Source organism: Ptychodera flava, chromosome 17, assembly GCF_041260155.1.
Source record: "Ptychodera flava strain L36383 chromosome 17, AS_Pfla_20210202, whole genome shotgun sequence".
NCBI classification, from domain to species: domain Eukaryota; kingdom Metazoa; phylum Hemichordata; class Enteropneusta; family Ptychoderidae; genus Ptychodera; species Ptychodera flava.
Genome location: NC_091944.1, coordinates 10,286,556 through 10,303,011, shown reverse-complemented (window position 1 = coordinate 10,303,011; position 16,456 = coordinate 10,286,556). Strand labels below are relative to the sequence as shown.

Below are 16,456 nucleotides of genomic sequence, written 5' to 3'. Positions count from 1 at the left end.
CATCTTTGGCAGTGAACTAAAGTGATTTTCTTAGGAGGCTCTAATGATGAAGTTGATGGTATGAGTGGACTCCCTAGGTTATAAACACTTCAAAATTTCTTTGTGCCCACTAATGTCCAGTCTTGCCAAAGATTTATAAATGTGTTCAAACTGTACCCAAGGAAACTTTTACCGATTCGCTTTCATAATCGAGAATCGAAGTCTTTGTCTACCGTTCAAATTTTTAAATCTGGAAACTATTTAATTTATCGATATTAATTTTGAAAACCTCAAAATGCAGCTATTGCCTGTCTTCACTATCCAGGTAGCAGAACGGTTGTCGGACTCCAATTTGAATGGATGTGAAAATATCATACTTTCGTTTTGTTCATTCATTCTGGTGTCGATGAGACAATGTTTTTGATACTAGATTGCCTGGAAGCCCTATCTCAGGTGGAATTCTACCTTTAAATATCAAATCAACAAAATATTGTTTGCCTTTGACTTAAAAGCAAATATATCAAAGCTGTGTGACAGTGACAAGTATGCAGCATTAAAACACTTATTTGATATATCTATTTATGCCCGAAAGGATTTATAATTTTGTTTTGAAGTCTGTCTTATTTTCCAACATCAACTATTGCATGCAACGTATCGACTTGCGAGTGTGGAAATGTTTCGCCCAAGGCTAGTTATAACATTGGCTTTCATAGAAAATGACCACAGAGAGACAGAGGAACAGATTATAGTTTCTTTATTCACAAGTTGGGTTGATGTTACATACGTGCTTGTAACATAGTTTGTCATTGCAAGATCAATAAGTCGGCCTTTGTCGAGACACCGTGAGTTCAGGGGACATGACGTGCTTCAAATCACATAACTTGTCACCTTATCGAACACCCAGCTTTTCCGGTTCAAAGGTTATGACTTACACCAAGTACTACCTTCTACGTGTTAGTGAAACTCCGACTTCCTCTTTTGTTGTTTCGCTTCGTGAAATCAACACTAAAAATTATTTTTCGTCAGTTTAAAGGGTAAACTATCAGAATATGTCAACAGAAGTGTATAATTCTGAAATGTATCACCACGACTGACGCGACGGTATTCGTGTGAGTGTAAACAATGAATATTGACATTTAACAATGTTCCAGTATTGTAATCAAAAACCCGGTTCATGATTGGTTCATGACTTTGTCATGAATCACAGACACAATTTTAGGATGTTCAGCTACGGCTTCTCACGTCTTGTAGTACTCTTAGATTCTTCGATTAGGTTGTGATTTTTTTTCACTCAGAATTCAATGAGTTCTCTCTGACAGCTCGTCAGTCACGTGGAAGTCCATGAGAATACTTTGAACTTTGAACGATCCATTCGAACAGCAATCAACATTCTTCATCGATTTGCTTTCAGAGTAATCGGGAAAACTGATTACAAAACAAGTACAGCCAAGGGGTATCGACGTCACTTGCACTTGTTCTGCTATTTAAATGTTCATTTCAGACGAATGTTCAAATTACATAATGTCGCCTGGGACACTTGAAGGTTTTCATCGAAGTTTATCAAAATTTCTCGACCAGTTCCCGGAAACAGGAGATGTTGCGTAAATATAAATGTTAAAATGTTACACCCAAAGAAAATCGAAGCCAAATATTATGAAAAGGGCAAGGCCAATCAGGCTTATCAAAACCAAGTTTATGTTCAAAATGACCGACTCCCGCGTAGTTTCCGTGATATCTGTCAATTTGGCTTCGGCAGCTTTTCGTTCCTCCTCCGAAAGGCTCTCTTCAGTAACGTTACTGCTGTATCCACACAACCAGTCATACACGCGGCCACACTTGGATGACTCTCCTGTCGAAGAACGAAAGAAAACGTTCGGAGAAAAGTGAGATGGGCGTCTTCAAAAGTTCATTCCGAAAAAGGCATAACGTAATGTGCCGGGGGTTAGCGGATATTTAAAAGTTTCTTGTCGTTGTCACACATCGCGGTGCCCTCTTGTAATTTTAAAGGCTTATTTATGTGGCTAAAATTACGGATGCTCCTAGTCATGATTTGGAATATAATTTCACAATGATTTAAATTTAAAATAAAAACTGTACCATCTTTATTTAGTCACTATTATATATATATATATATATATATATATATATATATATATATATATATATATATATATATATGGTGTGTGTGTGTGTGTGTGTGTGTGTGTGTGTTATAGAAAGGTTAAAGGTATACGGTCACCTGTAATCTTAATATGCCCATATATGGTCAAAGGAGCGTTCCTTGGTATTCAAAGTGCCCATGTGAGGGCGCTGTTTTAAAAAAGCGGCCACCCGCTTAAAATCTGTGATTGATTAGATTTTCCCTTCCCATGTTAAACTGTGACAAAATTGGAACAGGTGACAGTATAACTTTAAGAGTGGTCCACCGTAACGTGCACGCGTTTCGTACGCTTGACGTTTTACTCAGATTCGGTTCCAGACGCATCGAGACGCACCGAGCAACCTAGCAGACCATTACTTTGACATCATTGGAACACACTGGTGATAATTTTCAAATGTTGAAAGAAATCTTATTTTTTCAGTGGTCAAATATCAATGTAGATGTTTCCTATAAAAATACGAAGCAGACTCTAGACTCACCTTTAATTTCGGTTTCAATGCCTTCTTTCCCAGATTCGACATCTGTGGCAGTACTTTTACTATTCACCTGGTCCTTTCCAGCGTCATTCTTCTCTCCGACACTTCCAAGAGCCGAATCCGTCGTATTGCTATCTCCGTCAGACCCATTGCCGCTGTCCTTAGTACCAAGTTCTTCCAAGTTTATTTTGTCTGCATCGAATGATTTGTTCACTGTTCCGTTTTCTTGAAAGTCTTCGTCGTCCAGTACGGCGTCTATATCCTGCCTTTCCTCTTTGCTGTGCCGAGTCCAAATGTCAGCCGATACAGCTGTATGTGTTGACATGTAAACAAATAAGCTTAGGAAAGGAAAAAAAATGATTGATTTTCAACATTTGGACTATCACACAAAATAATTTATGATGTCAAATGTTTCAATTACGGATGGATAGATTTTGATAAGCTTCAGGGTATAGATAGAATTTGGGGAGCAAGGGTGAAGGCCATGTAATTTTGCCAGGAAATAATAATGGATTGGCAATTCACTGGATATCATCGACGGCAAAATTTTAAATTTCCGTTGGATGTAAACGTTCCTTAATAATTATCGCTGTTGCCACATCGCCACATCATATCCGCAAGAGATATGGGATGGGAAACAAATTGTATCATGTGTTATTTGATTATTGGTGTATTATCGTCACAGATAACATATGTTGGTAGTAAGCTACAGGATAATTTCACTGAAGTGCCAGGTTTGGGGTTGTTTGATTAGAAATGTCAACAGTAAATTATCGCCGCCTGGCTAGCCACACAACCGTGGTAGGTTAATGAGATATTGGGTTCTCTGCGTGTATAGATATAAGAAGTGGGCTGTGTAGGACTCAGACTAGGTTTGCAAGGTAGGTGAGGTGAAGAAATTTGGAATAGCAGGATTACTTAGACACGAGGATCACGTTTAAAAGTTTGGTATGAATGTACACAATGAGCTGAAAGGCAATCAGGTGTTTTGATATTGACCTCTAATGTTTCCATGATACATCCGGAGAATTTGAACGACTGCTACTAACTGCTCCTCTGCAAAGGTGTTAACATATAGCCGACGGAATGATTTCAAGTGTGGGGACTTCCTTCAATCAGAAAATGTTTTTGTTGATCGGACGAAAAAGTAATACAATTAGAAATATTTGTATTCGCGACTTGCTGTTTTTCCAATGACATGGCATAGTGGATGGATGCAAAGATCTGCGCCCTTCTAAATAAACATTTATTTACATATTATGTGTAGTGGATGACCTTTGCTCTTTTTTAAAAGCGAGTTGTGATTGTTTGTCAACTTAACGCGTTTTCAAGTACAGTGGGGGCGGGGGGCGCTCTCACATAAGCATACCTTATTCTTTGGTATCGGTTTTGTCATTAGACTTATTATGATACAGAGGACCAAGGTGAGCCAGAATAGTATCATCGCAACGTAGAAATAGTGAATCTTAGAAACTATGGCCGGGCGTGTGTCCTCCTCGCCGCACTTTGGGTCCGGGTATACGATCACCAGTATAAATCGAATGACGCCACCGAGTAGTCCAACCATGAGCGACCAAAACGTTCCCTGGAAGATAGGGTTGCAAAGTTAGCGGAGTCAACGATATTGAGCCTTGTTCATAGCATGAATTTAATTTGTCCTCTGGAGACAGTTTGCCGTCACAAATTTTCTCTTTGCACAAACATTTGAATCGATGAAGAATTGTGAAAAAATGATGGATACATCTCACACAATAAGTGCAGAACGCTAGTTGTAAGTGTAAAGAAATCAGCCACACTCACTATCTCATATTCAGTCATGATTTAAATAGTTTTTAAACATTTTTTATTTTATTTTTATTCTACTATTTTTCATCCAAAAGGCTAACCAAATTACAGGATGAGGTGGCCATATAATTCACTACCCATGAGCACGGAGAAGTAAAGTGCCTTGCTCAAGAGCACAACACCGTGCTTGAGTCTCGAACTAATCGTCCCCGGCCAGTGAGTCCGTTACTCTGGAACTACCGGGTTTTCGAACTCACCATCCTCCGATAGTGAGTTCGGTACCATAACCACTGCCCTGCGATTGATTCGCGCCAGTGAATTTCAATTCTCGCTGTACTTAGTGAGAATTTCCATTCTCACCGGTGAGAATTTGTTCTCACACTTGATTCTCTCCAAGGAGTGCATTTCTCACCAATCTCCAGCGGAGATTAAAATTTTCTCACCGACAGCGGTGAGAATAAGAACAGATTCTCACCGATTGCGAGAAAGCGTCAGTTTCTCGCTCTAGTCACGCACTTTTTCCCGATAGTACTACACAACACAAGCTTTGTCGAATCCTACACTAACGATACTTCTTGTGTGCCGATATACTAGAAATGGTCTCTAAATTTTTAAAACAAATGAGATAACATATTTTCTAAAGTCATAACAGTAGAATAGAGATTTCAGAAACAGGACTCACGGGCTCTGTTATTCTCCCCCACAGCACGGCCAGGACGAAGACAGCGGCGATTGGTGGCGTCAGATAACCACTGATTTCCTGAATGTAGTGCCACAGCTGACCACCCTGGCTGTTCGCAATCATAGGAATCCATAGAATACTGGATATGGCCAAGATCCCGACGAAGATTCTGTCACATGGCAAATAAATAAACGATTGTACTTTTAGGCAAAAGCCGAAAGGTGATATCTAAGTAGGTTACTTAAAATTCATTTGAATCATTATTCCTGTTTGATGGATTACCATGTAAACAAATTTGTGACGAATTTTAAACAAATATGATAGATTTCAAAACGGTTAAAATTTTAACACCCCGTATCCAGCTTCACCAAGCCCCTTACCATCGGTCTTTCCCTAAACGATAGCAACTTTGCATCTCCTCATATCCACGAATGCAATTATTTCAAATAAATTGACAAACTCAAAAGTCTTTGGTACATAACAATGTCGTGCAGGTAGAAAAAAATGAAAGGTACATGTACAGATCACTCAAAGAGGTAGATACCTGCCAACGACCATCAGTTCCCTTTCGCTAGCATCTTTCCGTATCCTCTTCCATATGTCAATGGTGAAAATTGTTGCTCCGCTATTGAATATAGAGGTCAACGAACTCATAAGAGCAGACAACATGACGGCAAGCATCAGGCCACGCACTCCTGAAAACAGAAAAAAGTTACATTTCACCAGTTTTGACGATACTTTTAGTTTTGTTTTACCTTTAGGACTTTTTGGTCATCAATTTAGTAATGGGCCATTGATCTTTGAAATTTGTCCCAGAAGTAAGCAAACAGAATTGAGATCGTAAGTGTTGCGGTAATATCAAACATTACTTTTTATCTGTTGGCTCCGGAAACGCTGTTTTTTTCTCTAAATACTGCCAGGGGGCGTAAGACGCGGATGATAAGTATCCATACATTTATGACGCGTAAAGGAAAACACAAGTAGATGACAGAGGTGTCTTACAGGAACTGTACGAATCCAAAACGACATTTTTACCAACCTATGGGCAGGAGCCGCATCACAAGGGTCGGATAGGCAATGTTGGAACATCCCGTCGGGTTGTTGCACACCTCCAAGCAGACATCCGGATCTACGCAGGCAATTTCATCTGTGAAACAGTAAATGAAGCCATGTAACGCGTCGAATCATCAAACGTACTCTGCCCCTCGATGTGAACACTTCCCTACAAAGTTATGAATGGCTGATCAAGAATGTGTTTTCCTTCGTTTCATCTCACACTGGATTACAAAATAGCCGGCTGGCACTATGATGAGTGAAATCATTGAGAAATCGAAACCCACAAAGAGATGTATAATTGACAATTAGCCCAAGGCGAGACCCGAATTTCAACAAAATTGTATGAGAATTTCAAACAGCCAGAACTTTACGGATGATGAGAATTAGAAAATGCCTGAGCTACGCAATTTACAATGCTGAACTGCGCTGGAATTATAAACTCATTGAGTGAAAGTTTCCGTGGTCTTGTTTTGGTGAAAATCGATTATTTCATTTCAGAGATAGTGCGAGCTTCAATTTTAAATTAAAGATTATCTTGTTTCTATCCATATGATGATGTTATAGCATTTGACTTACCTGGCCACAACACACGTGCTATCATACCGGGCATAATTATCATGAACATTGGTAATATTTTAAAATAGCCGGCGAGTAAGGTACCACCTTTCGCATTGGCCATGTTTCTACCCGCCAGGGCACGCTGTACTATGACCTGTGACGTAAGAGGAACAAAGGTCAAATCACGACTCGCGATACACAAGGAGCGACGACCGGGAACACAAAGAATACATTTGTATTAACCATACGCAAATTGCTTTTGAGAAGTACTTGTCCGAAAGCTATAGATCTGCACAAATGTACGAGAATGCAAATAGCGAATTGCATGAGCTCGGTGGTACTATAATGAATACCCAGAGAGAAGAAAAGACCAAGGCCATTAGATATTGCAAAAGGCGGCTATAGTGTTGAGGTGTTCGGAACATTTTTTTCTATCGCACCACCAAGTGTCATCAGCTTGAAAGTTCTGACAAGACGTTTCGCAATAACATTATCCATAAGCCGCCGGAAGAATAAGAATGCATTATATTGGTCGCTGAATCGGACAAAAGCTTTTCCAATCAAAACAGACAGTTCTTAGCCGAACACTTTAAACTACAGGCAATATCATAAGGACACTTCCAACTACAGCATTCGGACCTGATATACTAGGATACGTAATATTAATATTAAGTTGATATGCCTAATAGTGATTGACTTATCAACGTAACCCTTACGTGTGCAATGTTCACGAGTTTTTAGTGTTGTTAACTACTTTCAATCCGGACTAGGAATTCAATTGCCATGATCAACCAGCAGAGCATATTGTTAATAATCTGCTCTTGGCAAGGACATTAATTTGTATCAAAATTCACTATTTTTGAGAATAATAGAAATGTAATTATTTCATGAATATGCATTATTGACAATATTCTTAAGAGTCACTGCTATTGTGTCTGAGGCGATGACGGTGAGATACAACAGCAATTCTTGAAACAACACTACCTGGTCTGCACACCAATACCACAGCGAGGCTGGTGATTGGCCGAGGAGAAAGCCGGGCCACGGCATGTCCGAGTCCACCGGATCACGAAACATTTTGAACGCATCGTCTCGAGGAATACCGCAGCTGTCGTTGTAATACACAGTTGCGTTTGGATAGGCCTCGGGGTATTTCTCTATCAGCCCTGAAAGCCCTCCGACCTCAATAAAGCCTTGGGAAAAGAAAACGTGAAACAATATCAAAACTTTGTAGCAGTCGAGTCTACGAAAATTGTGTCATTTGCACATTTCAAGAATTGGCGCCGCTCAAAGACATTTACATCTCCGCAAAAGGTGATTAGCGTAAGAGAGGCGTGTGAATTTTTCCATCCGATATCAAGTTGAAATGCCTTCACTGGCGACAACTTTCACATTCATTTTACTAAATTCAATACATTTATCAAGCCGAAATAACATCTTTTGCATAGTCTTATTCTACTTTAACTTATTACCCTCTGTACAACAATCGTGCTATGTCCCCACAATTTGGCAACTTGTGGTCTTGGTGTACAGTTCCATCAACAGCGTAAACCCGTTGAAGCACTACGAATTACGTCAAAATTAGGTTGTGGTGTCATTTTCTTGAAACTTTGCACAAATATTCTTTGAAGTTGTGCAAGTGCAAAAATGAAATAAAAAATGAGGGTCACCACGCTCGTTTCCATGGAAACGGACGTTAAAATGGCGTCGTTAGAAATAAATAAAAATGATATAATTCACTTAAACTAAAGAAAGCAATTATAAAACGCTTAGCAAATGAGTTAATTTTAATAAATACCAAGGATTAAGATCAATATCTATCGAATGTATAGTTTTCATGATGTTTGTAAAGAAATTTTAACATAAGTATCGATTACAAAATGACGATATCGAAATTATATCACTACATAATTTTCGAACTTTCTTCCTGTCGCTTTGAATGGTGTCATTTTTGACCAAACTTGGCGAATAAAATCCTGACATAATACCATTTAGTTTTACACTTTTAATAAAAGGGTGTCACCACGCTACTTTTTACAATATCTCCAGGGGAATGGGTAATATGCGCCAAGTAAATGGGAGAGAAATGTTAATTTTGCGCTCATATTGAATAAAATCCAGCTTCCTAGGGGGTCAAAATATGACAAGGTTAAAGGTCACATGTATTTCTAAGAGACTGGGTCAAAAAATTAGGTAAAAGCGCAATTTCAACAATGACAGGTGATGTTAAATACATGCGCTGCAAAATAACCCATTTGCGGCAGACTGGAGTTAAATCTGCGCAGAAACGTTCTAAAGCGTGTGCGTGTCCGAATTCGTCGCCCTTTACCTTAACTGCTATCAGCATTAACTTGAAGTTTGTCTAACTTTCCAGGTGGTCGTTTGTAACACATCCCCAGCACAACCACCCCACCCCTATCTACCCCTGTTTAAGAAAACACACATATGTGCTTTCCTAGGTTGCGCACCATTCTCAAAATTATTATTCTATAAATAAACTTTTCAATACCGATGCATAAATGGAAAAATACAAACAGATTTATCGGTGGTATTCACGGGTCAGTATATTCGTCTTTAGAGGAATTAGGATTCACTTTACATACAAGCTCAGGGCACCCCCTATGGTCAAGAGGGAACGAGATGGGTGATTATCTCTCTTTGAAATTCGATCGATCATGATTTGCCTTTTTCACAGTACTTACTTATCACCATCAAAGTAATGCCACCAGCCATCATGATGACGAACTGGACCGCATCTGTGTACATAACAGCTGCCAAGCCACCTGAGAGAGAGAGAGAGAGAGAGAGAGAGAGAGAGAGAGAGAGAGAGAGAGAGAGAGAGAGAGAGAGAGAGAGAGAGTCTGATTCGCATGTGCATTCAGAAGAACAGCAATGCTGACAGATAGGTCTTGTGTAATATTCTTGACGGAGTTACACGAGAGACAAGAAATTTGTAACAATTCCTTAAACTTTTGAAAGTCAAGCCTTTCAAGGGATCTAGAAGTTTGCTAGTGTCGATGACGTCCCAATATATTTGTACTTATGACTGCCAGAAAGCGATTTGCATTTCACACCATGCTCTATGGAGACTATAGGGACTACTAACACCTGACACCCGGAACGAAAACATTACGTACTATGCAGCGTGGTATTACAGTGCCGCGGTATGATTTTTGACCAACTAACTTGGAAACGTCGGCCTAATCTCTAATGTTTGAATAAGTTATTTTCATTACTTCAAAAATACTTGGACACTTTCAGATTTTGCTTACACTCTTGCGTGATTTATTGTGCATGTAATGAGTCATAAATGCTGAGGTTTGAAGCGGCAGACCTTCTAAATCTAGATATTATCGTGATATGGAGCCGCCATTCTTACCGATAATCGTGTAGACTGCGGTTATCAGGAGGAGAACGCCTATAGAAACCCATAAATTCCAACCCAGCGATTCTTGAATAAATAAAGCACCAGAAAACATGTCGACCTGAAAAGAGTCAGCAGACATTTAAGAATATCATGGCACTGTACAACGCCCTATTTCTGTATGGTTACACGCCATGGATTTTGATGGAACTTCACAATACTAGTATCGCTACAGACGATCTTGAGTGATGTGAACTTTGAACTCAAATATAAAACACATAGCACTATCCTCGTAATCAAAAACTACGTTATCACGACTTGTCAATAAAAATTTAATTTACCTACTTTCGTCATTAACACATAGCAATGTAAAATATTTTATTGAAGTTTTTATCTAAACTGATTTACTGACTTGATATCTGAATATTAATATCGTTCGACAAACATGCGTCTCTGTGTGTCTGTCTCAGTATGTAAACTTAATATTAGGATGGAATATGAACAGCAAAAGTAATCAGAATTTTTATTGTTCTGTTAATTATGGAAGAAACATGCTTCTTTCTCTGTCTATCTGTGTCTGTCTGTCTCTCCTGTCTCTGTCTCTGTAAAATTTTAATATAGGGATGGAATTTTAACAGCAAAACTAATCAGTAATAGAATTTTATTGTTCTCTGAACTGTGGAAGAAACACGTCTGGATCTTACCGAAATTTTAGTGAAAACGTAAAGCAGCAGTGAGAGGATTGAGTAGTAGAGACGAATACGTCACCGCCAAATCGTTTCTGTAGGTATTCGGGCATGGTGTAAACAGCGCCCGCTACGTACACAGGCAAAAACAACCATCCAAGGAGTTGTAAAAAGTACAGAGCCTGGAAAACATATAAATGTGGAAAACTAACAGGAAATTTTCAAAAGCAAAGACGCAGTGAATGTTGTATATATCACGCTGTTATTTTGTATGGGATTTCATTTAGTTGACGACAAAGATTAGTCTTAGTCATTGGATTCAAGATCAGTCCTATGCGCATGATCATTGGTCAGTGGCGATCAATGTACACAAGGGAATTCTGTATGATCAAAATTTGATTAAAATTTCATAAATGCATCAAATGTACCTAGGAAATATATACTGACATAAGAATTTGTAAAAATATAAATCAAGTTGACAATCATAGTGGATTATATTATGTTAGCTAGAATATTACTTGCAGTTTCTCAATATCCTCAATGCAGTACATAATATTTCAAGCATTTCGATCTTCTGCCAATTTCAGACGGATTTTTAGCCTTCCATGTCGTGTTAACACATGAAAACTTGCTTTTAACATATCTGAGAAAAAAACTACATGTAACAATTCATCCATACGTTTAATTCGTAGGCGCCTGCTCCCCATCCTGCTGCCGCTCCAGAACCTGCCAGACCTACAAAATGGTAACTTCCGATGTTACTTGCGAACAGAGATGCGCCCACCTAATTGAAAAAAGTGACAAAATAAAATTATTTCCAATAGCATGTGAAGCAAAACAAAAGACTTTCTGATGTACCTGTCAATCTCCTGTAGCGCTTTCATGCTTGATAATGTGTTTACTGTATGTCCATCAATAGATAATATTAATTATCACACGACCATATATCTTCTGTGGATACAGTATGGTAAAAAAATGCATCCACATAACTCCACTGTACAGTGTCTATCTTTCTGTAATTCTGTTTTTGTGTGTCTCTCCTGGTTTCACAGCCTGACTGGCACCCCGTGCGTCTGTTCTAATGTTAGTATCTATGTTTTCATGTTTGCGTGTATTGGTCTTACTGTCCCCCCCCTCATAGTGGGTATCTATCTGTCTGTCTCTGAGTGGATCTGTATGGGTGTATCGTACAACTGTCCAGGTATGTGTCTTCTTTCCTTATATATTTGCTCGGCTAACTCATACTATCAAGGGCCATCTCTGTTTCTTTTTTTATATTTCTCTACCTGCCTGTCTGTCTGTCTCTCTGTCTGTCTGTCTGTCTCTTTCGTCTTTCCTTCTTTCCTTCCTGTTTGTCCGTCTTTCCACTGGGCCCACCTGACTGGTTGAGAGGGGCTCCGTTCTCACGTCTTCCATCAAACGACAATTAAGCAGTCTGAACTGGTTGAACCACGCATGTCTACCTAGTATTCGCAATCTTATTCCAAGTTCTGTAGTTTCAAGTCTGCCCACATATCTCTGCATGCACAGGACATATATTTTGCTACGAATATTATGCAGAACATAAAGCCACTGCGAACCTCATATGGAAAATTGATCAAATAATAAAACAATTTGGAAACCAATTCTCTCAAGAAAACCAACTACAGATAAAATCCATGTACATCTGCATCTAATAGACACATCTATGAACTCTCAAACTCATGTTTTTCTTTACTGATCGACAGTTTGTCACCCCTTTTCTTGGAAATTGGAGATTAACATAGAACGCGCCCCGGGGGCAGTTTTAAGGACTCTGAAATTTTGACAACATTATTCTTATCTGCAACTTCTGAGAATTCATTCGGAAGCCTCTGGATAAATAAAATTGCCACTATCTTATTCATGTGAAAATCGAAAATTTTAATTTAACTCTCCCCGCTAGAGTTAACGCGAGGTAGAGTAGTAATTTTTTGATAAATGTTGGGAAATTATCTATTCTGATGCTAAGATCTTCGAGGTGACTCTTTTGTGATGGCTGCATATGTCCGATTTGCAAATGCAGACACGACCTGAATATTTGAGAAGAAATATTCACCCTGAAGTCAATAGTATGCCGCTGTAAACCGCATGCGTTATTGATCTTTGGCACCCCAACACCCTCCTGTTGCCTACTCATTTTGCGAATATTAATTCTCACTCCGAACGCAATAAATTTTGACTTCATTTTGATATTTTCTCTGAAAAATGATTAAATGAATTATTTTCATGGGATCAGGTACCATGAGCGAGGAAGTGTCAAGGTTAAAATTAATTTGTCCGACACTACCATGATAAAGCGTTCACTTTTCAGTTGGTAACAGGATGATGTAACTGAAGAGTCGTCATGAAATAGGCTTCTGAATCACTGCCTAAACTATCGGAAAATGTCTCACTACTTTACATGGGTCGAAAAACACGCCTTGATATGGCCTTACTTCGTCGCTTATAGACGATATACTTCAAAAAGTATCGTCGAAGAAATTTTCAAGTCGTCCTTACTCTCCCTAAATTGTTCCCGCAGTTGTAGTAGGTGTATTGTATTGTGTTGTATTGTATTGCATTGTATTGTATTGTATTGTATTGTATTGTATTGTATTGTATTGTATTGTATTGTATTGTATATTGTATTGTATTGTATTGTAATGTATTGTATTGTATTGTATTGTATTGTGTTGTATTGTATTGTATTGTATTGTATTGTATTGTATTGTATTGTATTGTATTGTATTGTATTGTATATGTGAGGCAAATTCCAATCTTTCCATATAAATAATTTTGCCAGTAGTCTCGACACAGATGATCAGAATCTCTCTCTCTCTCTCTCTCTCTCTCTCTCTCTCTCTCTCTCTCTCTCTCTCTCTCCATTCATTATCCTCTGTAAACCGCTCCACCGGGACCACATTGTCGACCGGCCCGTTCAGTATCGGTCCGTCCACAGTCGCCTGTTTTCTAAAATTCCGCTTTGCGCTTACGCCTACATATGCCTCAGGCATATATACATACGTCTATGGCCATGGGGCGCGTAGTTGTATGGTGGAATTTTAGAAAACAGGCGACTGTGGATCATATGTATAAGTACACTCATGACGATACCGATATGTCTTGCCTCCCAAAGACTCGAATATTGCACAACGTGACTCACCAAGAACCACATCATGTCTCTGCCCGCCAAGAAGTAGCCTTTCGAAGTCCCTCTGTTGGGTCGACACATAGACTGAAAAAAAGCGAGAAAAAATGTAGACCGTTGCGTTCATCAAATGATCTATTGCACATTTATTGCAAAAAGGAACACAATCAGAAAAGGCCGAAGGAATTTGTCCATCACAATCACAAATTGTGTGGCCGTGAAAGATGACGAAAGCAAGAGAAACTTAGCACTTCTCTTTGAGTTCATCCGTTGATGAAGACATGATTCCAATCTTCTATTTAATATTCGCACCTGTTGCATAACATTTGATAGTGCGATTTTGCAATGCAACGACCTTTGCTCCTATCAACAGACCACGCTAATAACGAGCGGGTGTGACCATCGATCGGCGAAGATTCAAGATGGCTATATGCTGTTTATACTTCAACTGAATATCATACACAAGAAAGTCGAGCACATTGTCATTGACTGTTACTGCCACGAAATGGTTATACTACAACTTTACGATGCCGCCAGTTTCGAGTACAACTTAAGTCTCGCCGACAACTCCGACATTTATCAATTGTCTACACGATTGAACCCATTCATGTAACGCAGTGTAATGTAATGACGTATCAGCTGTGTTTCACAAGAATCTTTCCCCTCGAAAGAACTGTATGGTCAAGTTTAAGAGCAAAGGCATTTTATTTCACGTGGGCAACGATCTTTCAATGAACTGCTTCCACGGCAAACAAACAAACAGCCATAGCGAATTTTCCTTTGTCGAACATTTCAAAACTGTTTGCCTTACACTGTCAGATATGAGACATAGATTTGCCACAACTTTTGAACAGAAGTCGACACAATCTTGAAGTGGTCCGTGTATGCCCCTCAACTGGAAATTTCCGCAAGCTATAGTATCAAGTAAATGTGCATCTGTGACATTACAATGTGAGGTGTTACTTTGAGGAAAGAGTAATTTCCCGTCGACTATGATGGTGAAATGCATGCTATAAACAGAAGCTTTTTTAAGATCTGTTAATTAATTTGAATGGATATGCGGCATCGGTGCCGCCTGAAATGGTATAGTGCGAATAATTAGATGAACGAACATCAACTCACCACAAATCCGACTCCGATGACGAAGGCGAAATAGAGAACGATGACAACAATGTCCACAACTCCAATAGTTTCATCTTCGGCCATTTTGATTTTCCCCCCAAGATGCACGGCGAGAAGTGAGCGTCTGAACGCAGTGTTCTTATATGTGGTTATGGTGCCTTGTCTGTGTGTCACCGTCAGTCTACCGTGAAGGCCAAATATATGTTTCAGTCAAGCTAATGTTAAGTAACTACACTTTGATAAGTTAATCATCAATCGGGAAAGGTCGGACCAGGATCGGAGAGGTTGTCGTTGATCTTCGTACGCGACTGCGTAATATGACACAATTACGCACTGATTATCTGCTATGTGTTTGATCAGCAGCTGTATGTACAGAAATCAAACTCAGCCTGAAGTTCAGAAGTTGGGAGTAATCTTTGCATATAGACACAGGTAGAGGGCCTCCTTCTACCATGTTCATGGTTTATCGGGATGTCACTTATATCATTTTTCAGTAATCTGTCTCTGTCCTTGCAAATGCAGGGTCAATTCCTTGAATATCTTATCGGTGCATTTCCATGCACCCCTAGGCTTTCAGAAAGCGATTTTGGTATTTTTAAGCCACTGAACGGCAATGTTGAATATTTTCAGAATACAGTAGTTTTCTCAGAGTAAAACATCAGTGGTTGTCTAGTTTCCACGGGGTACACCTAAGTATGTTTTGTTTTTTACCACAATTTGTTCATTACATGAAATATTGATAGCAGGTATGTCCTCCATCACCATTGTAAACAATGTCAAACTAACTGTACATCAATCAATCAATCAATCAATCAATCAATCAATCAATCAATCAATCAATCAATCAATCAATCAATCAATCAATCAATCAATCGATCGATCAATCAATCAATCAATCAATCAAATAATTTATAAAGCGCTGGTATCCTATGTATCTATAATTCAGAGGCGCTGAACAGCAATGAAGCAAACGCTTCAGTAAATAAGTACGACCACATCAACGAAACATATACAAGAGAACTAAACTTGTACCAAGAGGCTTGAAATTGAACTGAATAGAAAATATCCATGTTTGATAACACGGCGTGAGAAAAAAGTGAAAATCATTTTTTTAGTAAAGAAAGAGGTTCAAGTGCATCCTTTCCATCCTTGCCGATCAATTAATTTTCGCCATGCTTGAACTTCATGATAAAGTACGAACACATTCATCAATAAAGTTAAATTTGGATATTCGTGTTGAGCAAATATCCCACGAAAACGCCCCCTCGCGGCGAAAAGGAGGTCCCACGCTAACAGTTATATTTGGAAAGAGGAAACCAATGTCGTTCGAACTGCGTTCAAAAGGTCGCACAGGGCCGATATAAATACTGTGTGTCAGGTACGTTGCAATCTATGAAAGTCAAAACTAGGTTTTAGATATCTTCCATGAAGTACTTTGA

At 39.0% G+C, this 16,456-nt stretch overlaps 1 protein-coding gene across 1 annotated transcript; it reads right to left on the bottom strand.

Annotated features, from left to right (window-relative positions):
- Positions 1-716: 716 nt before the first annotated feature.
- On the bottom strand, positions 717-15,216 carry LOC139115378 (sodium/glucose cotransporter 4-like). The gene is given in 15 exon segments (XM_070677447.1): positions 717-1,828; positions 2,620-2,925; positions 3,986-4,201; positions 5,084-5,252; positions 5,628-5,778; positions 6,123-6,230; positions 6,716-6,851; positions 7,682-7,890; positions 9,400-9,480; positions 10,077-10,182; positions 10,766-10,827; positions 10,830-10,929; positions 11,427-11,531; positions 13,911-13,982; positions 15,018-15,216. Coding segments are annotated over 14 exon segments (1,653 nt in total). The 5' UTR covers positions 15,102-15,216; the 3' UTR covers positions 717-1,828; positions 2,620-2,871.
- Between the last annotated feature and the right edge of the window lie 1,240 nt (positions 15,217-16,456).